The sequence below is a fragment of the Phragmites australis genome, chromosome 3, assembly GCF_958298935.1.
Source record: "Phragmites australis chromosome 3, lpPhrAust1.1, whole genome shotgun sequence".
NCBI lineage: Eukaryota > Viridiplantae > Streptophyta > Magnoliopsida > Poales > Poaceae > Phragmites > Phragmites australis.
The window spans coordinates 2,972,164-2,998,943 of NC_084923.1; the positions used below are offsets into that span (position 1 = coordinate 2,972,164).

Genomic DNA, 26,780 nt, shown 5'->3' on the forward strand with positions numbered 1-26,780 from the left:
ATAAACTAGACCCATTATAGACTAGTAACTTAGTATCCCACGTAATTGTTGACTCACTCCCACGATACACAGGATGACCATAGTCATTTGGTAACTTTCTCTTTCCCCCTTTCACTTCGAGTACACTTCACGTCTTCCTCACCTCTCCACTCGATCCCACCGTCCAGGGTCCCCACAACCTTGCCACAGCTCACGGGACAGTACGAGTTGTTGCATCTCCTTTCCCTGCACGAGCTCGTCTCTCTGTACCACCACCTCGCTCCTACTCCCGAAGTCCCAAGTCCCAACTACTCCGCCACTACCGCCTCGCCCGCGTCTCCTCCTCCTCCGCGGCGCCTCGGGCCTCTGCTGCGGTGGCGCCGGCACGGGCGACATGGCCATCCCCGTCGAGGAAGCCATCGCCGCCCTCTCCACCTTCTCCCTTGAGGTACGCACGCCCGGCCCCTCCTCGCACACCCGTTCCCTCCCCATCTCTGTTTCGCGCCCGATCTGCGCGCCCTCGGAAACCCTACGCGGATTGCAGCGCTTGCGCGTATCCTCCAGCCGTGGGGATTTCGGTTCTCGACTTCCCGCGCTGCGGATTTGCGCGGGTAGTTTAAGCGTTTGTTTGTATGCTTGCGTTCAAAGTCCAGAACGCTAGGCAAAGTGCGAATCTAGGGATTTGGGTGTCACAATTGGGTTATTGCAAAGTCCGAGTTGGAATGCGGAGGAGTGCCTGGTGGTCGCTCATGTGAATATGTGGGGATAGTTGGATCACTGGAATTCGGTTTCTGATTGGTATGCTCGGTTCTAGTCCCCAGCAGGAGTGTTGTGCATTGTTGCACTTTCTTAGCTCTAATCATACCGTGGAGGTGTTGTGAGGAAAAAAAGGGGGCATCACTCTTAAATTTTTGCTAATTATGTTTAATGTCCAGCCATAGTTGAAATGTCAGATGCGGATGATTTACTTTCAGCGCACTATTTAGTTGAAATGTAGAGATGTTACAGAGAGATGTGACACCTGACAACTCTGGCTGTTGTCGAGCTCATTGTCAATCTGAGCAGCTATTAGGTGTATTCTTTAGTACGGTGGTGTCTGTTTGCATTATTGGAAAATATGGAGCCTCAGGTTTCCACTTTCCAGTGGTTTGAATTGTGTTATGGAGAAGTTTGATTTGATGGTTCTGGAGTGGGTCATGCCCACTTGTACACTTGTAGTTACTGTTTGGTCACACATTTTCTGACCTGATAAATGTATCCTATGTCCCCATGGCCCCACCCACCCACACACACAAGCGTGCGCTCACTGGATTCAGCTTTCAAATTTATTAGCTACATTTCAAATTTCAGGATGAGCAACCGGATGTGCAGGGATTAGCTGTGCTCCTGTCAAGTGAAAGATATGCAACTAACAGTCCTATTGGTATGTGACATATACATAATAATGCCTTTCACACTGTTGGATTCAAGTATATTATTCTACATAGTTGTCATGGTGATGCCTGATAAGCTGATGAAACCAAACAGCACACTAGATTTATTTTCCTCGTGCTAAGCTTAGAGAAATGTTATGCGAGTTGTGCCACAATTTCTTACTGCCCCATTGTCATCTGAAATTTGTAATTTCATGTTCAGAGTACAGCGATGTTGCTGCTTATCGTCTATCATTAGGAGAAGATACAAAAGCAATCAACCAGCTGGTATGTAGTTCCTTATTTTCTCTGCGATTGCATGCGCATCCTCTTTGCTTCTATATCCATAGCTGTTTTGGTCCGATTTGGGAACTGACATCTTTAAGAGATGTCCTTGTGAACTGATAAATGTGCTGCTGCTGGTCTAGATGAATTATGAACTGTTAATCAAGGAGGAAAGTCATCGACTCATTGTAGTCTATGCTCCTGCTGCCTACCCAAGACACCCTGAAGATGGCCCTCCCTGAGAAAACCACTTTCATTTCCATTTTGGATTGCCTCCTCCCCCCGCTAGAGCATATAACAGGGATACATTCATGAACTTGCACCCAAGCATGCAGACACAAACTTCCTTCCATGATCGCCATCATTATAATCAATTCCTTGTGAATATATGGGCTAGTGTATATTATATACTATCTGCCCTTGGTTTTTATCATGATTTCTGACAAATTTCCATCATACCTGCTTCTTGTCACCACTATCTACCAGCAACATGTCACCACAATTCAACAAGTTTAGTGCCACTAGTATGACACTGATTGCACCTTTTATTCTCTGTTATCATCGAGAATTTTAAGTTTATCTGGGTCTCAGAACTACGCTTGCTGCAAATATGCTGTATAAATGGTTAGCAAGTGCCTTTGATGAAATATGGAATGTGGGAATTATTTTCCCGTTCCTGCAGGAATAGCATTCACTCCTGTGAAAGTCCTGCATTCCAAATGGTCCCTATTCTGTGAAAAAAAAGTTTGATCATTTGAAGGAACAAAAATATGCCTGGAAAGGACTGTGTATGTTGATTTTGTCGCTGCTCACTGCTTTACTCATTTCATGAAGTCTATAAGGCATATGCACATTCCTTTTCTCTCTTTTAATCTTTATTCCTCCTGCTTCATGTAATGACACCTTTTCATCTTGCATTAAATGAAATATCCTTACTTCCTTTCTTCCACTGTCTTTTGGATGAAAAATGAATTGCAGAATACGCTGATTCAAGAAGGAAAAGAAATGGCATCTTTGTTGTACACATACCGTAGCTGTGTAAAAGCACTACCTCAGGTTAGCCTTAGTTAACTTTATCTGGTCATGAATTATGCCTGAATTATTGTTGCATTATGCCATTATACTGTTGATTATGTAAAGATACTTCTTGTCATGCCTTGTTTCCTTCCAATTCCGCAGCATATTAATATGACACTTGCATGCCACGATTTCTTGTAATGGGAGTAAACAATGTTTTCATCCCTTTTTTTTTTTGCTGTGATTCTCTTATCCCAGTACCGGTTTTCTGTAATTAATTTGTGAAGTTATTCTACTTGCACACAACTACTCTATTTTCCCACCTTTTCATGTTAATCAATCAAGATCTGGGTGACCTTCTATCAGTTTTATATTTGTTGATCGAATCACATCCTCCATGAGGTGGTTCACTGGTCCTGATCTGAGTTTATTATTCTGCTTAAGTGTCATTTTGTCAGTGTTGGAGCTAAATATTTCTTCTTTATAACTAAGCTTATTTCAGAACATATATTATTTTTTCATTATCTCTAATGTTGGCGGCAAACGATTTATCTGGTATCTAGTTCCCCCAGAGATGCATAAATTCTCCAACATGAAGCACATAATTCCCTATCAGTTTCTATGGTCTTGAGAATAATAGATTATAAAACCTTGAATGCAGCTGCCTGATTCAATGAAGCATAACCAAGCAGACTTGTATCTGGAAACCTATCAAGTTCTTGACTTGGAAATGAGTCGTTTACGTGAAATTCAGAGATGGCAAGCATCTGCTGCTTCGAAGGTAAGCTCCAGAGTGTTTGATTTCTTCAAGATACTTGGCTCTTCAGAAGGCACTTCTGGCAGCACCTCTTGTTGAGTTTCACACTGTTTTGTCATCTGGTGCAGCTGGCAGCTGACATGCAGAGATTTTCTAGGCCAGAGAGACTGGTTAATGGACCCACAATCACTCATTTTTGGTTTGTTCTTTCTCCCGGTGACTGTTTCTTAGCATCTTTCTTTTTGAGATATTATCTTAGACTGTACAGGGATACATAGCTTCTAAGCTAACCTATATTCACCTATATTCAACAGCAACAGCCTTTGTCCCAAGCAAGTTGGGGTAGATTAGAGATGAAATCCACAAGATCCAACTAAAAAGATGATGAGAAAACAATAATGATAATAAAAGTACTAGTAATAGTAAAAAATAAAAGTAATAACGGTATCTATCTGTGGATTGCTAACTTCCACACACTTCTATCTGTGGATAGTTCTTTGGGGATATTACATCCCTTCTGGTCTCTCTTTATACACTCCTCCCATGTTAGGTTTGGTTGACCCCTGCCTCTCTTCACATTATCAGCGCGACTCAGTATCCTGCTATCCCACTAACCTATATTCACCTATATTCATTAATCATTATACACTCTATTCTTCAGGGCAGAATTGTTAAGGTCATGCCTTTTGTGTTCTAATTCAGCACATGGTTTGACCTTTTCTTTTGTAAGTTGATAATGATATGTATGATTTTATCTTGATGTCGCTTATGTGATTTCAATGCAGGTCTATGCTGAAGTTGCTTGATGTCCTACTGCAGCTTGATCATCTTAAGAATGCAAAAGCGAGTATACCTAATGATTTTTCATGGTACAAAAGGTATATGGTCACGCCTTTTCTTTTAGAGCATCTATTGCAGAGTGACAGATATGAGTGGATGCTCTAAAATTTGCTGACTGCCAGTTGACTACCTCGTTATTCAATAGTTATGTATGAAGTTGGTTTTCAATTTTTCATGCCTCGATACAATTTTTTTCCTTTGTTGGTAGGGTAATTTTTAGTGTCAAAAGTATAGCTGTATTCCACATTCCGCTTTAATTTGGTTTTGGTCATAAACTACCATACTTCAACTAAAGAATGTCATGCTCATTTTTCCATATTTTTGTTCCTGCAGTGTGATCTGATGTTTGTATGTAGTAGTATTCAGTGTATCTCCTCAAGTTGCCATGACAATAATTGTTTGTATAAGTAAAAATATTTGCTCAATATTGAAGAAACTCCCAACTAGTACCGAGTATGAACATGTATCAACATCTAGATATTTTTATGGTAAATCCTATTTTCTTATGATTTATGGATTATAGAGTACATCCATGTTTGATTGTTAATCCATATCTTCATAGATGCAGTGATAATTGATCTTTGCTTATATTTTCATGCAGAACATTTACTCAAGTAAGCACCCAGTGGCAGGATACTGACACCATGAGAGAAGAGCTGGATGATCTTCAGGTTGCTGGTTTGTCATATCTCTTTATTATAGCTTCTTGTTATCTTGGAACTTTTAAATTCGTCCTGGTTATTTCTGCATCCTTTTTATGAACCAATTTCCCCTCTTCTACACCAGTATGCCAAACAAATACGATAACGCTTTTCCAATTCTTTATGTATGGCTCGGTTGCATCCGATTGATCGATCCCTAGTCACTGATTACATGCATGAGTGGGGACGCAAGAACCTTATACACTATTTTCCTTCTCAGTGTACTTCTACAAAGTTCCATTGCATTAAGCTCAACAAGTAATCCATGTTATAAGACAGGAAGCAAAACAGTAGAATTTATAGGAATATGATATACGAACATAGATTACAGGACTGCAGTGGGATATTTTTTCTCTTGACAGTGTAGTTGATGCTAGTGTTCACTGATCCATCTAATGGATTGTGTGTTTCTGCAGTATCTTTAGTAGAATAATCAATTTTATAAAAATACTTATAGAAAAAAACACTTCCAATATGGAAATGGACTTGGAAACAAATACCTCCCATTGAATCGTTTGGCATACGTAAGTTTTATCGTGGTATCTGATATCTATGCATTTTTATTTTTTAACTTGATTTCTTGCTCGCTTTTGCAGATTTTTCTGAGCACCAGATGGGCCATCTTATTAAATTTGCACGCTGAGATGTTTCGGACAAATACGTATCCCGCTTTCTTTGTTTGAGTATCACGAATGTTTGTTTGTTATAAACATTCTACATTTCTACATGAGTTGTTTCAGACAATTTTTTTTGCAATTAGTAGGGGGAAAAATGCAATTTCAAAATTGATAAAGTTTGATACGTTTACTACAAAGATTTTGTCTCTTGTAAGTTTTCCTGCTGTAGTTAAGAGTATAAGCAACTTTATATGATTGACTGAAGGTAAGTATGCTATTTTTGTTGGGAGCATGATGAGAATGTAGCAACACTATTCTGCGCTTGAAATTGTTCCTGAAAGCTTACTTATTTGAACAACTTCGTTTAGACGTCGATGCCACAAATCTGCACACAAAAGTCATACATTGTGCCTTGCACCTGAACAGCCTGAGTAGCTGATGGTAGTCTTGTAAAATTTCAGATGATTATTGAATCTGCATGCTGCTATGTACCTGTTATGCTGAAACAAATTAGAGTTCTTGTCCGTAGTTGTTTCACTTTATTTGTCCATCTGGTATTGATTTTCTTAACTTAAAACAATAGTGTTGAGGATATTCTACAGGTCCTTATAGTATTTTGTGTGGAGTCATTGGAGTTGGACTTTGCTCTTCTTTTTCCTGAGCGTCATACCCTACTTCGTGTTCTCCCTGTTTTGGTTGTTTTAGCAACCTCATCAGAGAAGGAGAGCGAGTCGCTTTATAAGAGGGTGAAGATAAATCGTCTTCTCAACATTTTTAAGGTTTGATCGTCTCCTTGTAGATATCTACTTAATCTATTTATTATTAGAATGTTTGGAGTTGGTGTTGGTGTTTGCCTGATTATGCTATTTAGGTCATATTTCACACTTTTAACTTAACTATTGATCTTAATTATTTTTTTGCAGAATGACCCAGTTATTCCGGCATTTCCCGATCTGCATCTCTCTCCTGCTGCAATGTTGAAGGAATTGTCATCATATTTTCAAAATTTTTCCAGTCAAACTCGTCTCCTTACTCTTCCGGCTCCTCATGAAATTCCTCCTCGAGAGCTACAAGAATATCCTTTCTGCTAAGTTTTTTTTTTGAAATCCTTTCTGCTGAGTTTTCTAAACATGTTTTCACAAATAGATTCAAACAAATGTTGGTTTTTACATAAATTCAAATGAAATTTTGTTAGAGCATGGAAAATAGCACAATCAGAATGAACTAAATCTGTGTATGGCAGGTCATGGCATGATTGAAATTCCTTAACTAAACCACTTATCAGAGGCATTACTTGATTTTGAATCACATGGGAACTATCAGAGCTGAGCATGATGACTTCTCTATACGTTTTGCCTCTGCTATGAATCAGGTGAAATTAAGCATGTAAAGTTTTCATTCCATTACTTCATTAGTCTTTTCTGAAATAACTGCGTAATTGATACCTCATGAACCATCATGATCACTGTCCCGATGAATAGTAATCACTGTCTGAACAGTGTTCCAAACATTCCTTCCAACTGAACTCTCTACCTTTAGGTTGACGAAACATGTATTTGTGATGTACCATATTCATTGAGTCCCTAAAAGGGAACAGAAGCTGTAAATTGTTTCATTTAACTCTGAGATATTGACGCTTATTTTTCTTTGGTGCCCTGTTGCATGCTTTGACATTGATCTGTTCTTTCAGATGATAATATTGAAGTCATCAGATGGTGCAGATAATGACTGGTCTAGAGATATTAAAGGGAACATGTATGATATTGTCGTGGAAGGCTTCCAGCTTCTTAGTCGTTGGACTGGCAGGATATGGGAACAATGTGCTTGGAAATTCTCTCGCCCCTGTAAAGAACCTCCTATTTCAGATTCTCAACAAAACTCCACGACATGTTTTGACTATGAAAAGGTCTTCCCCTCTTTACTGCAAGCAGTTCTCATTTTTTTTTACAATGACTAGTGTTCCTTTATTGTCTATTGAAGCTTTCATTCCCTTAATTTCCTGAAATGCATATGCTTGTCTTTTTATGTAAAACACTTCAATCTCTTTACATTACTGCTTGTTTAAGGATGTTTAAGTGGAAAACTTTTGTAAGGAAAACAATGGTGCGCTAACGCATTCCCTTTCCTTATAGTCAATTGTAGCTTGGAGGCACCGTAGCACCCCTACTGTTCACATGTGGGACCCACCAGTGTAGTTCTAACTGGAAATTAGATTCATAGTGATTAGTTTCCTTGTTTATTGGGTTTGTTACCTTGTAGATATATTCCATGTATTAGAGGTAAGTTTCCTAAATTTAGAGATTATTTATCGAGGGTCAAGTCAACCCATCCCTATAAAGGGATAGCATTCCATTATGATTCAAGAAAGAAATCCTTCTCCTCTATTTGCTATCTTTCAATCCTTTTAGTTCTTTTTATCGCAATATAAGTGTTTCTCTCCCTTTCGGAACATACTTTAGGCCTCAACAAATTTTATGAACCTCGGGAGTTATGTGCATGAATTAATTTTTTTCTTTGATAGCCCTCTTAATGTTGTGCTTGGACTTTGATTTACCCCTCATGGCATCTTAATTTTTCTCTCTCTCTGTTGCTTATAGCTTACTCCATTTCAATGTAGGCTTTGTTATTTGAGCATGCATCTTGAAGCAGCAGTTGTTGTATTAGAAATCCATTAATGTTGTGCTATTTTCTTTTTTTCTTGATTTGTTTTTGGTGTCATGTTAAAGTGTTCCTTCATAACTTCAAAACTTATAACAACAATATGAGTTTTTCACTTGTGTTCATGACTTGATGTATATTGCTTATTGCAATGCAGGTAGTACGCTGGAACTATACTGCAGAAGAACGAAGGGCTCTGCTTGAATTAATTGGTTACATAAAGAGCATTGGATTGATGATGCAACATTGTGATACCTTAGTATCTGAAGCTTTATGGGAAACAATACATATGGAGGTCCAAGATTTTGTACAGGATAAACTAGATACAATGCTTCGTACAACATTTAGAAAGAAGAAGGACCTTTCTCGGTAACTTGTCTGTCTCTCTCAACCATCCTTTTGTTTAATTGGCATATATTTACTATCCACAGTTCGAATAGGTTCAGAAGGTTTTGGTTCTCTGTTTTTTATATGCCGAGAGTTAATCTTTGACAATACTTCCGGGGTATACCGGACGATGGGTGTGTGATTGACGTGTTCAGTGTGTGTATAAACTCAAGAACAACATTGCTATCCAAGTTCAGGCTTGCTATGGGATACAGCCATACATCTTGTGTATTCTTTTATGAATAATATGAAACTTTTTACAAATGTGTTCCTCTCTTCCTACAAGTCTGGTCCTCCCCTATTTATATAGCAAGGGTGGTGTACATATAAACAGATCGTGCCAACAACATGATCGGTCTAACTTTGATGAAACCAACTACCCCTAGCTAGGGTAGGTATGTAGACCCTACACTGGTCGATCAGCTTGCCCTGCTCCCTCGGTAAAAGGTCGTTGCTCCCTCTACTGCAAAGGCGTCCCTCTACTAGAGAGTATCTACGGGCTCACCGTGTGATCTTTTCTGCTAACGTATCATCGTTAGGGACTCCTTGATTCTGAAGGTAGTCCAAGATTTAATCCATCCAGGTCGTACCCTAATCAAGTAGGACGACCACATGATAGGCACCCGAGTTCGACAGCATCAAAGGAGGCGTTGCCTCAAATGGTGTTGCCTCTGGTGTTCTGTTTACAAGCGGAGCATCTCCTTCACCTTGGTCTGAGACCGCAGTGGATGGTCGTGTCTTTCTTCAAAGACTCCAACCAGCATATTTTCGTGAGAAGTTAGACGGGCCAGCTCATCCGCTAGGAAGTTGTCCTTGCGAGGCACATGTCTAACCTCAAAACCGATAAAGCGTCGCTCCATCTTTCTCACTTCGGAGAGGTATGCTGTCATTGTCGGATCAGAGCATTGAAATTCCTTTTGCATTGGTTCACGACCAGTAGCGAGTTACCTATTGCTAATAGACTTTTTATCCCAAGCGCGGAAGCAGCTGGCATTCTGGACAAGAGGACCTCATATTTCGCAATATTGTTAGGAGCTGGAAAACATAATTGAACTACACACCTGAGAATATCGTCGGTCGGTGATGTTGGGACCACTCCAGCCCCTGTTCCCTTAAGCGTAAACGACCCATCAAAGTGTATGGTCCAGTGCTCATCTACCTCTGGTCACTGTTCCTGCTCAGGCTCAAAGGATAACCACTCGGTCACAAAATTGACCAACGCTTGGGACTTGATAGCAGTTCGGGAGACGAACTGAATACCGAACTCCCCAAGCTGTACTGTCCACTTTGCTGTTCTTCCTGCTGCATCCCTATTGTGGAGAATTTCTCTAATCGGGAGTGAGAAGATTACCTTGATTTTGTGGGATTGAAAGTAGTGTTTGAGCTTGTGGGAGGCCATCAACACGGCGTATAGTAGCTTCTGAGGCCTACGGATACCGAGCCTTTGCGTCGTATAGGACCTAACTGATGAAGTACACTGTTCGCTGAAGACCTTCTCGTTCGATGATCAGGGTTCCGCTCGCAACCTGTGGGAGTAGCTGCAGCATAGAGCAAGAGCTCCCCGTCTATTCGAGCAACGGTTAGTACAGGAAGGGACGAGAGGTACCTTTTGAGATCCTGGAAGACCGTTTTTGCTTCTGGCGTCCATAAGAAGTGGTCGCTTTTCTTCATTAGTTTGAAGAGCGGCATACCCTTCTCCCCTAGCCTTGAGATGAACCTGCTCAAAGCCATCATACATCCTGTTAGTTTCTGGATTTCCTTTAACCTGATCGGGGATCTCATCTGATCGATGGCTCTAACTTGTCAGGATTTGCCTCTATTCCTTAACTAGATACGAGGAACCCGAGCAATTTCCTTGATAGGACTCCAAACGTGTACTTCTCCGGGTTCAACTTCATGCGGTACTTCTGAATATTGTCGAACGTTTCTTGTAGATCCGCGACCAGGTCATCCCTGGTCCTACTCTTGACGACCATATCATCAACATATGCCTCGACGTTTCTACCAAGCTGTGATCGAAGAATGAGTTGAATACAACGCTGGTAAGTGGCACCGACGCTTTTGAAACCAAAAGAAATTTTGACATAGCAAAAGACCCCAAAGTGTGTTACAAAAGCAATCTTCTCCTCATCTTCTCTATACATGCTAATCTGGTGGTACCTCAAATGGGCATCTAAGAAGAAGAAGATCGCTGTCGACGGTTGAGTCAACAAGTTGGTCGATCCGGAGTAGAGGGAAGAGATCCTTTGGGCTCGCCTTGTTGAGGTAGGTAAAGTCGACACACATCCTCCACTTACCATTGTGTTTCCGAACTATGATTGCGTTAGCCAGCCACTCAGGGTACTGGACCTCTCGGATGAAGTCTGCTTCCAAGAGCTTGTCGATCTCCTCACGAAGTACTTATTTTCGGTCGGGTGCAAACCGATGTGCCTTTTGTTTTACTGGTCGTGCGTCAGGTTGTACCGACAATTTGTGCTCGATCACGTCTCTAGGGATTTCGAGCATATTGGACGAATTCCACAAAAAGACGTCCGCGTTTGTCCGGAGGAAAGTGATGAGCGCGAATTCCTATTTGCGGTCTAGGCTGGCCCCAATCTGAATCGTTCTGGATGAGTCGGAGTCATCGAGACAAACGGCCTTGAGCCAATTGTTTGGACTGGTGGCAACGTGGACCTTTACCGGGCGACCACTGGGCTCGGCGTTCTCGGGCTACGACACAGGAGTTAGCTCGACCATGTCGAGACTCCTCTTGTCGCAATGCATGGTCGTCTTTACGTTGCCGATGACAGTGATGGCTCCCATCGGACTAGGAATCTTGATGACTTAGTAAGCGTAGTGGGCGACGGTCATAAACTGGGTCATCGCTGGTCGCCCTAGGATCGCATTGTAAGCGGCCCGAAGTCTGCCACATCGAATAGGACCTTTTCGGTTCTGAAGTTATTCGGCGAACTGAAAGTGACGTCATTTGCCCCAATGGTTTTTGCTGAGGAGTCGGGGTGATTCTGAAGAACGGATGAGAGGGTTTCAACGTGCTCCTTGGAATATGCAGGGCGTCCAGCGCGTCGGTGAAGAGGATGTTGATAGAGCTCTCTCCATTGACTAGTACGCGACCCTGACGGATGTTCTGCACCGTTGGTTCGACCACGATGGGGTAGCGGTCATGGCGTTTGACCTACACGGGGTGGTCGACCTCCGACCACTTTAGGCGCGGGCTTGGGCCTGCAGTGGTTGCCTACACGTCACGGACCACCGACTTGTACTTCCTGTTCGAGGAATACGTTGCGACACCCTCAAAGATATGGTGGACTATGTGACTAGCCTGTTGGAAACTCAGCGCCGACTGGTCAGGGTTGGCCCCGTCCTCACTATCGTTGTCGTGTCTGGGCCTGCACTCCCCAAGCTCCTTGTCAATGATGTCCCGCACGACCTTGCATTCAGTCAGGTCGTGGGCGTCGGTACGGTGTATCAGGCAGTAGCCTCGGCCCTTCCTTCATCTTTTTTCTCGAAGCACCGACGCGGTTGGCCGGTCTGCTCGACGTTCATGACGTTGGGTGGTCTTGTCTTGCGTTTGTTCTTTTTTTCTTTCTCTGACCCCCTTGTAAGAGGTGGGCCGGTTGGATGGCGACCGTGGCTTTGCGTTGATCTAACGCTCCCGAGCCTCGGCGGCATGCGCACACTTGTCGGCGAGCTTTTCGAGCTCAGTAGTGCTTCGGACTTCCTTGGCGGCCAGCTTCTCGACCATCTTCTGGTCTTTGACCCCCCTCCGGAAGGCTATGACCACGTATTCACCCGTGATCCTTAGAATGGTATTCCAACGTTCGGTGAAACGCCGGATGAAGTCTCGTAGCGACTCGCCTTGTCGCTACCTGACCTGATACAGGTCATCCTCGACACCTAGCCGGGCGTAAGTCCCCTGGAAGTTGGCGATAAACTGGTCGCACAAGTCCTCCCAGGAGTAAACCGACCCGCGAGGGTGGTTCATAACCCAAGACCGGGCTGAGCCGGTCAAGGCGGTCGGGGAATAGTTGGTCATGACTTTCCCGTGGCCTCCCACAGCCTGCACCATGGTGGTATAGATCTATAGGAACTCCTCGGGATTGGTCGATTCGTCATATTTTTCAACTAGGACCTGTCGGAACTTGTCCGACCAACGCACTTCTCGGAGTCGGGAGGATAGGGCTTGCAACCCATCCCGTAACGGGGGATCGCTCGCTGATGGGCGGCGGCACGTGCTCGGGGAGAGAGACGACAGTGTCCCGGCCCGGGCGATGGGTTGGAGGAATCCAACGTCTCCATGCGAGGGGAAGTGAGTGCTAGAGCTGCTTGTCCTTTTCTAGCTCATGCCGAGTGTGATCTCCCTATTCTCGGTCAGCCCTCTGACCCTAGATCACGCCACGAAGGTTGCTTTGGCGAAGAGAGTCGCGCAGGTCGATGGGTTGGCTATCCTATGTGACGGGGGTCTCCGAGCATTTCCTGTTGTGGAGGGAGTACGTGATCTTTCCTGTCATGGGGCCTACTGCGAGTCTTGGTGATCATGACCTTCACCAACCCTTGCGACGGACGTGGCGTTTGTCGCCACGGTTTGGCGTCGGGCGGTCTCAACCAGGAGGGCGAGGTCGTGTAGCCAGGGGCTACTGGCGAACTCTCTGGTACTGCTACCAGTGGGTGGCTAAGAAGCATTCGCACGGTTTGTAGATTCAGTGCGGGTGTCATGTCCTCGTAGTCAAGCTGTCAAGCGCGGAGCGCCCACATGGTGTGACAACCTAGGTGACAACGCTGCCACAGACTGCGCCTTATGCGGGAGTTCCTCTGAACAGTTTTGTAGTTGCTAGGGCTGTATCGGAGCGTCTCCCTGTTCGGTGCCGAGCTGGTTTCCCTCTGCGCAAGGCCTAGGGCTCATTGACAATACCTGGAGCATGAGGGCCTCCACTGCCTTCTGCTGCATGGTCTACCATGCAAACTTCACGTTAAGTCTCGGAGCATTCGGACTCCGATTCGGTGTCCCATCCTTGGAGCACACTGGGCTCATCTAGGTCGTACCCCATGACGAACACCTCACAGCGACCAGAGTCCTTGGAGCGAGACTCAACGGTTGTCGTGGATCCAACTATAAGTAGCCCAATCAAGTTATCAGCACTTACCGAAACGTGAAAACGCGCCCTCCTACCTAGCGCGCCAACTGTCGAGAGTTAATTCTTGACAATACTTTCGGGGTATACCAGACGATGGGTGCATGATCGACGTGTTCAGTGTGTGTGTGACTCAAGAACACCAGGGTTATTCAGGTTCAAGTCTCTCGTGGGATAACAGTCCTACGTCCTGCGTATTCTTTTATGGATAGTATGAAACTGTTTACAGATGTGTTCCTCATCCTACAAGTCCGGTCCTTCCCTATTTATATAGCAGAAGTGGCGTATATATAAACAGATTGTGCCAACAATATGACCGGTCTAATCCTGACGAAACCAACTACCTCTAGCTAAGGTAGGTATGCAGACCCTACACTGGTTGACTGGCCTGTCCTGTCCCATCGCCCCACGCCGTATGCCCGCTCGCGGCACCGTCCTATCTGCAGTGCGGTGCCACGCCTGTCTGTAACGCCATCTCATAGCATTTAATGCTACAGGATGGGACACTGCCCATCTGTGTCGACCAATACTTCGTTCACTAGAGGGGGTGCCTGGGGAAGGAAAACATTTGAGTAGATAGCATTTAACATGACTTGATAGGTTAAGATGAAATATCTACCCTGCGACCAGTGAGGTCGTAGGACTTATCTCCGCGACCAGGGGCTGGTCACGAGAACCTTGCCTAGTCGCGCAATAGGGTCAGTCTTTGAAAAAATATCTACCGCTAGCTGGCACTCCCTTGTGCGGTCTCCCCTTGACAGGGAACTCATTTATTCTATACACTGACAATATATTTTTGTGATTGACAGTATCTGAACTGGAATTGTGTGACATTACACTCCTAAAGTTTTGAGAATGGGTTTGGAAAACATTAAAAGTTTTGCTCATTTTGCTTTGTTATTCTTTCAGGATTCTCTCTGATATGCGAACCCTCTCGGCAGATTGGATGGCCAACACTAGCAAGGCAGACCCGGAGCAGCACTCGCTACACCAAGAAACAGAGGAAATGAGACAAAACACATTTTACCCAAGACCAGTTGCACCAACAGCTGCACAGGTTTTATTAATGTTTTCAAATAGGCAACGATCTATCGAATTATGTTCTTCTTAGCCCCTGCACTGCCTGGCAACGTTCACGTTCTTACATGGTCCAATGATAATACAATCCTAGATTTCAAGCTTGTAGGGTCCTAGGTGGCAATAATTTCAATAAACGCCATTATTGCTGTATTGATTTCAGTAGTATAAAAATTTTATCGAACACGTAGGAGAACTGCGTATCATTATATTAAGAAGATGAGGAGACAAAGACGACTCAAAACACCCACACACAAACGCCCAACAGGGCTTCCCTAGCTACAAGAGAAAACACACCGGGAGAACAAACTACGACCAAACAACCAAAACTCACGGCCACAAACCACTAAGACCTTTGGCTCCTGCCAAACACCATAGCTTAGCTTCATCTCAAATATCTTGTAAGATGATGCTAACACTAGGTGATGCGCCCTCAAACACACATCTATTTCTATGCTTCCATAACCACCATGCAACCAAAATGATCATCGAGTTAAACCCCTTGCTATGTTGCCTGGGAACATGTTGTAGCGATTGGCGCCACCATACAATGAACACTTGGTCCTCAGGTCCTGGTGTTTGCTGCTGCAGGCCAACCATAGATAGCACCGAGAACCAAACCTCCCTTGCAAACACACATGCTGTGAGCAAGTGCTGCACATTTTCATCCTCTTGGTCACAGAGGGGACAATGGTCAGGATGATCTAGACGACGATGGGCCAGCCGGTCAGCAGTCCAACATCGATTTAAAGAGGCCAACCACAAGAAGAATTTGCAGCAAGGTGGAGCCCAAGTTTTCCAGATCTCTTTCCAAGGTTCAAACTCGACTGCCCCTACGAAGAAACGGCGGTAGGCTGATCTGGTTGTGAACTCGTCCGAAGAAGAAGGTGTCCAGATGTGTTTATCATCCAAACTGGGAGAGAGCTCAACACCCACTAAAATATCCCAAAGCTGAAGGAATTCCAGCAAAGGTGTCACCTGCAGCCCACCCCTAATGTCACGGATCCAAGCATTGTTTTTCAATGCTTCCTGAACCGTTCTTCTAACAATTCTCCTTGGCACTAGAGCACACAAGGATGGAGCAAGATCAGCAAGGGTTCTGCCATGCAACCATCGGTCACACTAGAAGAAGGTGCTGCTCCCATCGCCCACAATGGAGGTCACCGAGATGGAGAACAGAGCCAGAGAATTAGGATGCACTTGAAAGTCAAGATTGGCCCAAGAACAATCCGGTTTGGTTTTTTTGAACCGCAACCACCTCATTCTCAAAGCCCAACCAAGAACTTCCAGATCATGAATCCCAAGACCTCCGAGATCAATTGGCCTTTTAACACGGCCCCAAGCGATGAGACAGTGGCCTCCATTAACCTCTTTGCGACCTTTCCACAAGAAAGCTCTCGGTATCTTGTCGATTGCCTTGATAACCCACTTCGGAAAATCCAGAGCAATGAGCTGGTAGATAGGTATGGCAGTGAGCACTGCCCGGACTAGAGTGGCTCTCCCAGCAGGGTGCATCATAGCCGCTTTCCACCCCGGCAATTTATCAGCAATCTTATCAATTAATGCATAGGAATCAGCCTTCGAAAGCTTCTTAATGGACAGTGGCAAGCCAAGATATTTACAAGGGAAATCCTGCACCTTGCAAGGGATGGATGGTAGCACTGTCTCAATATCCTGTTCTTGACAATGAATTGGAGTAACTGAGCACTTACTGATGTTTGTGACCAGCCCCGATGCTTCACCAAAAACATACCGTGTCTTTTCAGATTATAGACTTCGGTTGTTTTGGAAAACTCTCTTTACTTAACTGTCAAATTCAATCGATGTACATGCTACTACAGAAGGATATAAGAGCATACCATGTCTTTTCAGATTATAGACTTCGGTTGTTTTGGAAAACTCTCTTTACTTAACTGTCAAATTCAATCGATGTACATGCTTTTGCACTCACAAAAAAAGTATAAAAAATGTACATTATTTTCACACTTTAGAACCATGTATGTTTCCGTGGTTCATGAAAAAACTGCACCCTGTATTTTTATAGTAAAGTAGTACATTTTAACAAATAACTGGAGAATTGGTGAGAATCTCATGAGTATAACAAACTGTAAAGTTTTTATTTAGTTCTTTTATTTCACAATACATTATGCTGTAACTTTCGTTTCACTTCTGTATTCTAGTTAGAATATCTTCTGTTCACTGTACTGCTGACTTAACTATTATTGTTCTTACCAATATTTTTACAGATTCATTGTTTGCAATTTCTTATCTGTGAGCTTGTATCTGGTGGTAATCTGAGAAAACCTGGAGGATTATTTGGGAATAGCGGCTCTGGCATACCTGTGGAAGATCTTAAACAATTAGAGACATTTTTCTACAAGCTCAGTTTCTTCTTGCATATTCTGGATTACACAGGTGCCTTTGCCTTTATGCTGTGTCAACTTAGAAATAGCAATTCGCGTGTGCTTAGAGTTTCCTAGTACATTTCATACATTTTCATAATTTACTCTTGGGGAAATATTCAACTAACCATTTGTTTCATTACTCTAAAATCAGCGAACTAAATTTTAGAAATTCATATTTACTGTTTGTTAATCTTTGTTTCTTTGGAGAATGCAATTAACTGCTACTTTTTGTGGGCACATGCAGCGACTATTGGTGCGCTAACTGATCTTGGGTTTCTTTGGTTCAGAGAATTTTACCTGGAATCTTCCCGTGTAATTCAGGTGGAGCATTTTTGTATTCCTTAGTGAAGTGTAATAAAATTCTAGATGAGAGGAACTATTAGTGAGAATTTGGATGTAATTTAGGTTTAAAGTTTCCGAATTACCTGATTGTAGAATCATCTCTCAGTAGCAAATTTACTCTTCCTTTTGTTGTTTCATCCTCAACTTTATTCTTCAATTCATGTTTGTTCTGTTTGCTTCGTGATCGGACTTTTCATTTAAGTTGGGTTAAAACTTAAAACCAAGTAACAGTTGTGAAGAGGTACAGAATGGTCAACGCTAAGATTCTAATACACATTATGTCAAATTCATGTAACACCTTTTGCGTTTTTTATCTTCATTGTATCACACAAATAAGAGTCGTGACATATATCCTTGTTTTGATCTTCCTTCATTGAATAAAAAATGTTTTAAGTGAACTTTAGTCCTCGTTTATCACAATGCTAATTGTCCTAGTAAAACTGTTCATTAGAAATGAGAATGCATTGATCTTTTCGTTCCTATCGGCGCCAAAGTGGTGGTATTTTTCTTGTATTTATCTTTGCTAATAGAGCCCTCATTTCAGTTGTGGAGTGTTTTCTGTTTTCTGTGTTCTGTTTTGCTTTTCGAGAATAACACTAGCCCAGATCCCAATACAATTAAATAATTTATATAATTAGTAAACAGTGGTTTAATCCAATTTTAACTTCACATGCTCAATCTTGCTCATCTAAACATTGCAACTAGCCAAATTATCAATCAAAGGTTTTTTGTTTATGCAGCTTATTGTAAACTATAATGTTGGCTAAATGTAATTTATGCCTTGGTGACAGTTTCCAATTGAATGCTCGCTCCCGTGGATGCTGGCGGACCATGTCATTGAATCACAAGATGCTGGTCTTCTTGAAAGCATTTTGATACCGTTTGACCTTTACAATGACTCTGCTCAACATGCCCTAACTTGTCTCAAGCAGAGATTTCTTTATGATGAAATTGAAGCTGAGGTAGGCAATTACTATTTTTCCACTTGTCCTTTCCATTTCCTCACTGGCATATTTTGGTAGGTGCCAGATATATTCTCCCTCTTGACTGTGTTCTTAGTTATTGTAGCTTTCTTGCTGAACATACACAATTGATTTGAACAATATTTGTCCACTTGGCTATGTAGTATCCAGAACCCAATTCGGTCCATGTTTGGGCTGGTAGTGGTGGTTTAAGTCCCACATGGTTAGTCTAGTTGCATATAAAACACCATCTTGGATAGCGAAGAAAGCTAGGTGTTGGTATGGCTTGGAAGTACCCGCAGTGATACAACTGAAATTTTGTTCTTTTGCATTTGTAAGCATCTTACCTGTATTACTTGTGCACTGACTTGTAGGTTGATCTATGTTTCGATCTTCTTGCTCAGAAGCTTAATGAGATCATCTTTACGTATTACAAGAGCTGTGCAGCAAGGTATTTACCTTTTCGTCTGTTCTATTTGTTTGTATATACAGAAATGAGTTGTATTTTAATATTATAAAAAATTGACCAAGAAATTTGAATAACAAACTGATTGACTCGAAATGTCTTTTCAACTGATCTTTCTCCTCCATATGCAGTACTCTTCTTGATAGTTCATTTACATATGCATGTGATGATGGTGACAAGTACTTTGTCAAACCTTTGCGATTTGATGCAATTTTCAAGTTAAGAAGAGTAATGGTAAGGGCTCAGCTCATATGATATGGTTCAGGGGATAATTTTGTTTTTGCTATTAAGCCGACTCTTAGTTTTTTTCTGCCATCCTTTTTTATCACCTATCGTTTTTGCCACTCTTCCGTTTAGGTGCTTGTTTGTTTTTGCTACTGTCAGTTTGACCGTTAACATGGAAAGCACAAAAAATTGATCATTAAAAGCAGTAAATCCTCCATTAGTGGCAAAAGGATCACCCTAAGTATATATCATTGCTATTCACACCCATTGGACTTGTATTCTGTAAGTTGAAAATGCCATTAACTGATGGCATTAGGTAAAAAATGGCAAAAATGAAAAAGCAAACAAGCATGTGAGAAGCAAGTGGAGAAACCGAAAGGTGATAAAATGGATGGCATAAGCAACATTAGGGATCGACTTAATGGCAAAAACAAAATTATCCCGATGATTTATGTTGAGGCCTTTCAGTATTTTTTAATCAAGAATAAATTTGCTCCTGTTTTTGGAGGAATCATATGTAGTTTTTCCAAGAGTTCAGGATCCTGTAAACCTAGTCGGTTGATATGCTTCTGAATATCAGATTGCGTAGTTGCATTACTCTTTTATATTCTGAGTGCAACAATAACATTTCTTCTGTTTCCAAAATTGTGTTTCGAAACTGGCAGTGCCCATCCATGAGATTGATACTGCACAAGGATACTAGTGCCAAGGGTACTCTTGTTCAATGTCATACTTTAAATTCTTGTATCATGCTTATGTTGTGCATTTTATATTTGGACCATTGCATCAAGCTTCAGCCTAAGTTTTGAGCTTTTAATTACTCTTAGTAGCTTTGCTGCAGCCTCGAAACCAGTAGCAAACATATGGTTCCTTTCTTTATTATTTGAGTCAAGGACACAAATTTATTTGGTTATAAGCTCAATTTGTTTTCTTACTTTTAAATCTATACAATATCCTTCTAGGAAGGTTTATAACAATTTTTTCCTTTAGTTTGTTGCATTATTACTGAAGGATTTCATTTTACATCTCAGGTTTTAGGGAGGACCATTGACCTAAGAAGCCTAATTACTCAGAGAATGAACAAAATGTTCCGGGAAAATATTGATTTTCTACTTGAACGCTTTGAAAATGGAGACCTATGTGGTGTTGTGGTAAGATTGTTTTACTTTAATTTATAGAGTCTCCGGTTTACTCTACTTAGTTTTCTTAAGCAATCTACACGTTGGTTCTGGTCAGTAATTTTTCCATTTTTAAAATCTCTCGCATTGTCTTTTCAAATTAGGAACTGCAACAACTGTTGGATATTTTGGAGCTTACACACCAATCGATATCAAGATTTCTTGAATTGGATTCTTACTCTCTTATGTTTAGCGAGATGCAAGAGAATCTTTCGCTGGTTTCTTATTCAAGTCGCATCTCTTCTCAGGTTGTGGACCCTATCATGTTCTTTTCATGCTTTCGATCAATGCAAAACACATGCAATAATGTTTGATCTTGCAATGTATGGTGGCCATGATCTATAATGTGCTTGTATTAGCTTGTATTTTCTTTGGTTGGCAGGAAAATTACTAAATTGATGGTTGTTGTGCAACTAGTGGATGATGTATTGTTCGTGGGCAATAACTTGTAAAAGAGAAACAAATATCTAACAAAATCTTCTTTGGAAATCACACTACAAATAGTTGTGTTGCATTATGATATTCATTTTTGTGCTTATTCCTGCAAAATTTACTATTTCATCAAATTAAAAATTATTCTAATTTGATACATTTTCTGGTCTACCAGATATGGAGTGAGATGCAGACAGATTTCTTGCCCAATTTCATCCTATGTAATACCACACAACGGTTTGTTCGATCCATTAAAGGAACTCATCACTCTTCTCAGAGATTAAGTGCTTCTACTGGGAAGCCCTACTTCTATTGCGGATCACATGTAAGCATCTGTTATTAAATCGGCAGGTTGCCACCACAGTTGTCAACACATGAATTCTAAGTCTTGGTAATGTAACAATCAACAGAACATATCATCGATCAATCCTTATACACTAATGCTGCTCTTGGGGATCTATTCCTTGGGTGCACAAGTACTTCTATAATGCTCAGTGCACAGAAATGCTTAACCGCACATGATATAAATTGGAAAATCATGCTTCCAAGTTTAGGAGTTGTATAACATGAAGTTTTGATGGGAAAATGGTATTATTGTTATGGACTAATGAGCAGAGCCAATTCTATTTTTTTTTTAGAAACTGATAATTTTTACATTATATTTGGATATTAATATATGATAAATTGCAAGATATTATAATATGCATCCTGGACTTTACTATGTCTTCCCTTTTTACTAGGAATTTTTACACAGGAGACCGTAATTCGTACTACTGCGTCCTCTCATTTTCTTTGTAGGATTTGACCATGGCATACCAGGGTCTTGCTGGGTTGTACCGTGACTTTTTTGGAGTCCCTCATATGTTCGCAGTAGTTAAACTTCTTGGTTCCAGATCATTACCTGCAATCATCCGTGCTTTACTGGATCATATATCAAGTAAGGTGAGTGGTAAGGAGTACTGTATTGTATCATGCACCTGAAGGCACAATATCCCAACACCCTAAATGCAACTTAGTGGATGAACAAGTGTGACATCTTTTCATCTGATAACAAAATCGAAGGAGGCAGACTTAGAAAAAGATTAAATCTACTAAAGAACTAATGTTTTTTCTTCCTTCTCAGGTAACAGGTATGGTGCCAAAAATAACTGCACTGCAAGAAGCATTGCCAAAATCTATTGGACTTCTTTCATTTGATGGTGGTATAGCAGGTAACATGTTAGCTGGTAGCAATCATGGTTCTAAATCCCAGTGTGAATGGGTTGTTTGTTTCTGGCTCCCGCTAATGTAGTACAAATCATTTATTGCCCTCATTTTTTGTAATCAACCCTTTCTAGTTTTGTTTATTTTACAAGGGAAACTATGTGTTTGCAGAATTTCCATTTTCGGTCATGTACTAGTCATGAGCATCTCCACTCCAGAACAGAGCTATCTAAGTAGCATATTTTTTATTGCTGGCAATTTGGTGCTCTGTGCTAGGCTATTAGCTATGGTTGTAGGTTCTAATTTAACCAGCATACGATTCATGTTAGTTTTTGATAGGACGCTATTAGCCTAGGCTCAGCCGGCATGGTTGTGTAGCCAAATATCCTTAAATTTCCAGTGTACTTAGTACTTCCTCCAGCATGTAGTAGTTCCAAGCCACTGAAACATCTCTCATTTTAGTTCTAAGAAGAATGAATTGTATGCTGCCTTTACTGTAGGTTGCCAGAAGATAATTCATGAAATTTTAACATGGGAAGCAAAATCGGAGGTGAAAACTGAAGTTCTTCATGACCTTAAGGAAATTGGAAGTGCTTTGTATTGGATGAGCATTTTGGACATTGTTTTGGTAAGCATATGTATGTTCACAGAAAACTACATTAGATTCTTAGATATTTCAACTTGTGGTCTGGTACTCTGCTTTTTCTGCTGTCTTGTGAACTTTTGGGGGTACTTTAATAGCAGTTGAACAGTACCTTTTTAGAGAAGTGACACAATTTTGCCGTACACCTATTGAGAGCACCTCTAAAGTTCCCTTCATCTATGCACATGAGGACATCGAGTACAAATGTCAGATCCTCTGAAGTGGGTAGCCTTAACTGCGTTGTGCTGTGCGACAGTCCAAAATGCTGTTTCCATCCCTGTCATGGAGATGCCAACAGTCTCTCATTTCTTCTGTTTCAGCCATGTTCTTTTATTGCTTAATATATCCTGTATTTATATTTCATTTTTATCTGGTATGAGTTAGAGGCTCTGGATCCTTTGAATCCTTTTCTTTACTATTCTCTTATGAATATAATTGTTTCAGTGGGGGTTTTATCCTTCTGTTCCCATTTAAGAAAAAGTAGAAAGGCAGCATGTTACTTAGTCATTTTTTATTTTATGGGGAAGCTTGCTTCATGGCCAGGAGCAGAAAGATTTCTCTGGGACAAGTTCATGCCGTGCTCCCTTCAGTGCTGCTAGAACTGTTGCACATGTTAATGTTATTTGTCCATTCTGCTGGCCTTTATGATGTTTGTCTTGGTCTGTATATTTTGTATATACTTAAGCTGCAGCCTTTCAGTTATGGATTTTTTTTCCTTGTCCCAGACACTTTTTTCTGCCCTTCACATACTGTATTGTTATAATGCATTCTCTTTATCTTACTTACATGTACGGATTTTTCTCCAATAGAGACAAATCGACACTACACAGTTCATGCAGTCAGCTCCATGGCTGGGACTGGTTCCAGGAAATGATGGGCAAGTGAAGCATGCCTACTCTGATAATACTCCATTTACCACACTTCTAAGTGCTGCCACCAATGCCATCGCATCAAGCCCTGCATGCCCAAATCCATCTACGTTTCTTGTCATGTCAAAGCAAGCTGAAACTGCCAGTAAGTGCAGAGATAACTTACTGTGTTGTGTTTTCCAGTGATATTTATGTGTTGATTGTGAAACTTTCAGAAAAGTTGATAATTATTCGTGGGCCCTTGCCTTCCAGATTGTAGGTTTGGTATGGAATGACCATCTCGGCTGTAAATGGCATTGGTTTTTTTTTTTTTTTTTGTTACCTTAAATGGTACCAATTGTGCTTAGTTAGGCCTTACTTGGATGCGTTCGGAATGGATGGGATCCCAGCCTAATCGTTGTGGAAAACCTAAGATCCATATGGACTGGGTTGAAATCCCACCATCCTGGCCATCCAAGCGAAGCCTTGAAGTGTGCAAACTTGTGATTTTCTTTTTACTGTTTTACCCTGTTACCAGTTTGGATAACACAATTTTCAACAGGTCTACTGTACAAATCAAATCTCAACTCTGGGAGTGTGCTGGAGTATGCACTTGCTTTCACAAGTGCTGCCCTGGATAGACAGTACAGCAAATGGAGCGCAACTCCAAAGACAGGTTTTATCGACATTACCACTTCAAAGGACTTCTACCGCATTTTTAGCGGTCTTCAGTATGTAAGTAAACTCCATAAGATTTTGTTCTATTATATCTTTCCAGTTACTTACTGCATATCCCATTAAAAAAACTAAATTTCTTTTTCATTATTGTTTATTTGAATCGTAGATTGATTAAAGGGCATGATGAAATCATCCTATTTGACTTGTTTTCTCTAGCCTTAAGGACACCAAGGAACCTTTTGTCCACTTCGTGGACATGGGGAGTACAATACTTGCTAACTAACTGAACACCGAACAGTTAGGGGGCAGGCTGGTGTGGGCAATTTTCAGGATACTGGATATCTTTATTTACACTCTTCGCCTCCACCATCCATTGATTGAACCAACCTTGCTCTCCAGTCTTCTTCCATTTAGTGGTTCTTCTTTTCCGCATATGATGTATCTTCAGGGCTACTTAGCTTTTATAGTAGTGAGTGTTAAATTTTTAGTACTTCATCCCTGTGATGTGAATTAACAGTTTTTTTTCCTCCCCTCCAGAGTTATTTAGAAGATAGCTTTAACAATCCTTTAAAGAAACAGGAAATGTTGGGTGATTCTGTAGCATGGGCTGGTTGTACGATCATGTACTTACTGGGACAGCAGCAGCACTTCGAGCTTTTTGATTTCTCCTATCAATTTCTCAATGTGGCAGAAGTAGAAAGTGCAACGGTTTCACATTATCAATCTTCAGATAGGACCAAAAGTCCAAATATCTTACAAGTGAGATCATTTCTTATTGTACTTATTTTGGGAACTTTTGTATTATTCTTACTGATGGTTAGACCTGCTACGTTTCTGTAGCTATTTAATTTCATTTTTAATGTTTTTTTTATTTCATGAGGTCATGATATAGATAATGGGGGCATATCCTTTGCGAAAACCAGGTGTGAGTGTTAAAATTTCTCAACAACAACAAAGCCTTTGTCCCAAGCAAGTGTTAAAAATTTCTCAAAGAAAAAAAAGGGTGTTGGGAGGACAAGCAAGTAAATTCATCTCCATTGGCAAGATACGGAAAAGACAAATTATGCATGGATATTAAGCATTGTATTTTCATATCTTCCAAATGCTGTTGAGTTTAACCTGAAAACTTTGAATGTGTGTGGAACATGCCCTTCTATATACTACCTGATATTGTTTTTAGAAAAAAAAATGAATTGCACAAAACTACAATTGTTATGTCATTAGTAACACAAAACTACAAATTTTATGCCTATTTATACAAAACTGCAAGTTTTGTACACCAATTTCACACATAACCCGATTTCTTTTATCTCTGTCGTTAAAATTCACTGTTCATAGGTACTGTTCGCCGATGCAAAAGCTGTTAGTCTTCTGTTTCTCTAAAAATCTTAGAACTTTTTTACGTGTTCCATGATTAATGTGCAAGGATTCACCTAAAAAGTCTATATAAATTTTAAAATAAAATTATTCAAAAAAGTGAGGGTCTCAAATAAAATTTTAATAATTAGGGTCTCAAATAAAATCCTAAAAATCTGAAAAAATTCACTAATATTCTTCTTATATGATGGACTAATTTCTAAAATTATTTCGAATCCTAGGTTATATGGTGAATAAGTGAGTTACTTTGTAATGCTCTATTTATATTTGAGCCCCTAACAATTGTTATAATTTATAAAAGTAGCTTTTTTGAAGTATTTTACTTTAAATTTTACATAAGTTTTTTTAGGTGAATCCAATTAAAATAGGTAGCACATAGATTATGAAACACGTACAAAAAGTCTAGGATTTTTTGAGAAACAGAAGCTCACTTACTTTTGTATTGGTGAACAGTGAATTTCGACAGCTATTTGTGAAATTGGTGTACAAATGGTTTTATATTACTAGGCATAATAGTTGTAGTTTTGTACTACTAATGATATAATAGTTGTAGTTTTGTGCAATTCACTTAAAAAAATACTTTTACACTTGGTTTCACAGGTGTCCAAAACTAGTACTTTTCACAACATATGCCCCATATGTAATAGGTCGTATATCACATTATTAATTTATCTGCCAGCTTTCGGTGCCTAGTCTGAAATAGGATATTTATTAAATATTTCATTTCATTTTGATTCGGAAATTCATTGCTTTGCATACGATGTTTGTGAGAAGGGTTATGAGGGCATTCTTGAAGCGATGAGGAAGGCTAGGAGGCTGAATAACCACGTTTTCTCCATGTTGAGGGCGCGTTGCCCCCTCGAGGACAAGATTGCGTGTGCCATCAAGCCAAGCGGGGCACCTCTTCACCGTATGAAGTTTATGAACACTGTTTCTGCTTTCGAGACATTGCCACAAAGAGTCACCTGACAAGCTTCCAGGTGGATGTGTTCCTCTTTTGTATGTGAGGTCATATATTACGTTGCTGTAAGCTACTTGCATATTATGTAGTTACAATCATGAACTTGTTTTTAACCCTGGGACTTGAATAAAAGAATGTACTTGTTGTATATCCAAATTAGGGCCTGCGTTGGTCTCAAGAAAACTTGATCTTGAGTTTGCA

At 40.9% G+C, this 26,780-nt stretch overlaps 1 protein-coding gene and 1 non-coding gene across 2 annotated transcripts; one reads left to right on the plus strand and one right to left on the minus strand.

Annotated features, from left to right (window-relative positions):
• Positions 1 to 149: 149 nt before the first annotated feature.
• LOC133911573 (protein PIR) lies at positions 150 to 26,735 on the plus strand. Its single transcript, XM_062353867.1, has 30 exons — positions 150 to 427; positions 1,330 to 1,402; positions 1,615 to 1,679; positions 2,655 to 2,732; positions 3,355 to 3,474; positions 3,579 to 3,649; positions 4,236 to 4,328; positions 4,892 to 4,961; positions 5,588 to 5,652; positions 6,192 to 6,387; positions 6,532 to 6,683; positions 6,887 to 6,980; positions 7,299 to 7,514; positions 8,424 to 8,635; positions 14,692 to 14,839; positions 17,106 to 17,274; positions 17,509 to 17,585; positions 18,398 to 18,568; positions 18,943 to 19,019; positions 19,166 to 19,268; positions 20,291 to 20,410; positions 20,542 to 20,685; positions 21,045 to 21,194; positions 21,668 to 21,811; positions 21,993 to 22,080; positions 22,573 to 22,700; positions 23,525 to 23,729; positions 24,126 to 24,298; positions 24,779 to 25,000; positions 26,393 to 26,735. Exons 1-30 carry the CDS (start codon positions 374 to 376, stop codon positions 26,585 to 26,587), a joined length of 3,873 nt encoding a protein of 1,290 aa, XP_062209851.1. The 5' UTR covers positions 150 to 373; the 3' UTR covers positions 26,588 to 26,735.
• Positions 22,914 to 23,033, minus strand: LOC133913914 (U6atac minor spliceosomal RNA). The gene has a single exon (XR_009909149.1). It is a non-coding gene; the product is annotated as a U6atac minor spliceosomal RNA (small nuclear RNA).
• Positions 26,736 to 26,780: the final 45 nt, after the last annotated feature.

Coding starts and splice junctions, on each gene's coding strand:
- LOC133911573 (XM_062353867.1), top strand. CDS start 374: ATGGCCATCCCCGTCGAGGAAGCCATCGCCGCCCTCTCCACCTTCTCC. Junction 5,653..6,191: donor GAGATGTTTCGGACAAATAC/GTATCCCGCTTT, acceptor TTAAAACAATAG/TGTTGAGGATATTCTACAGG. Junction 6,684..6,886: donor CCTCCTCGAGAGCTACAAGA/ATATCCTTTCTG, acceptor TAACTAAACCAC/TTATCAGAGGCATTACTTGA.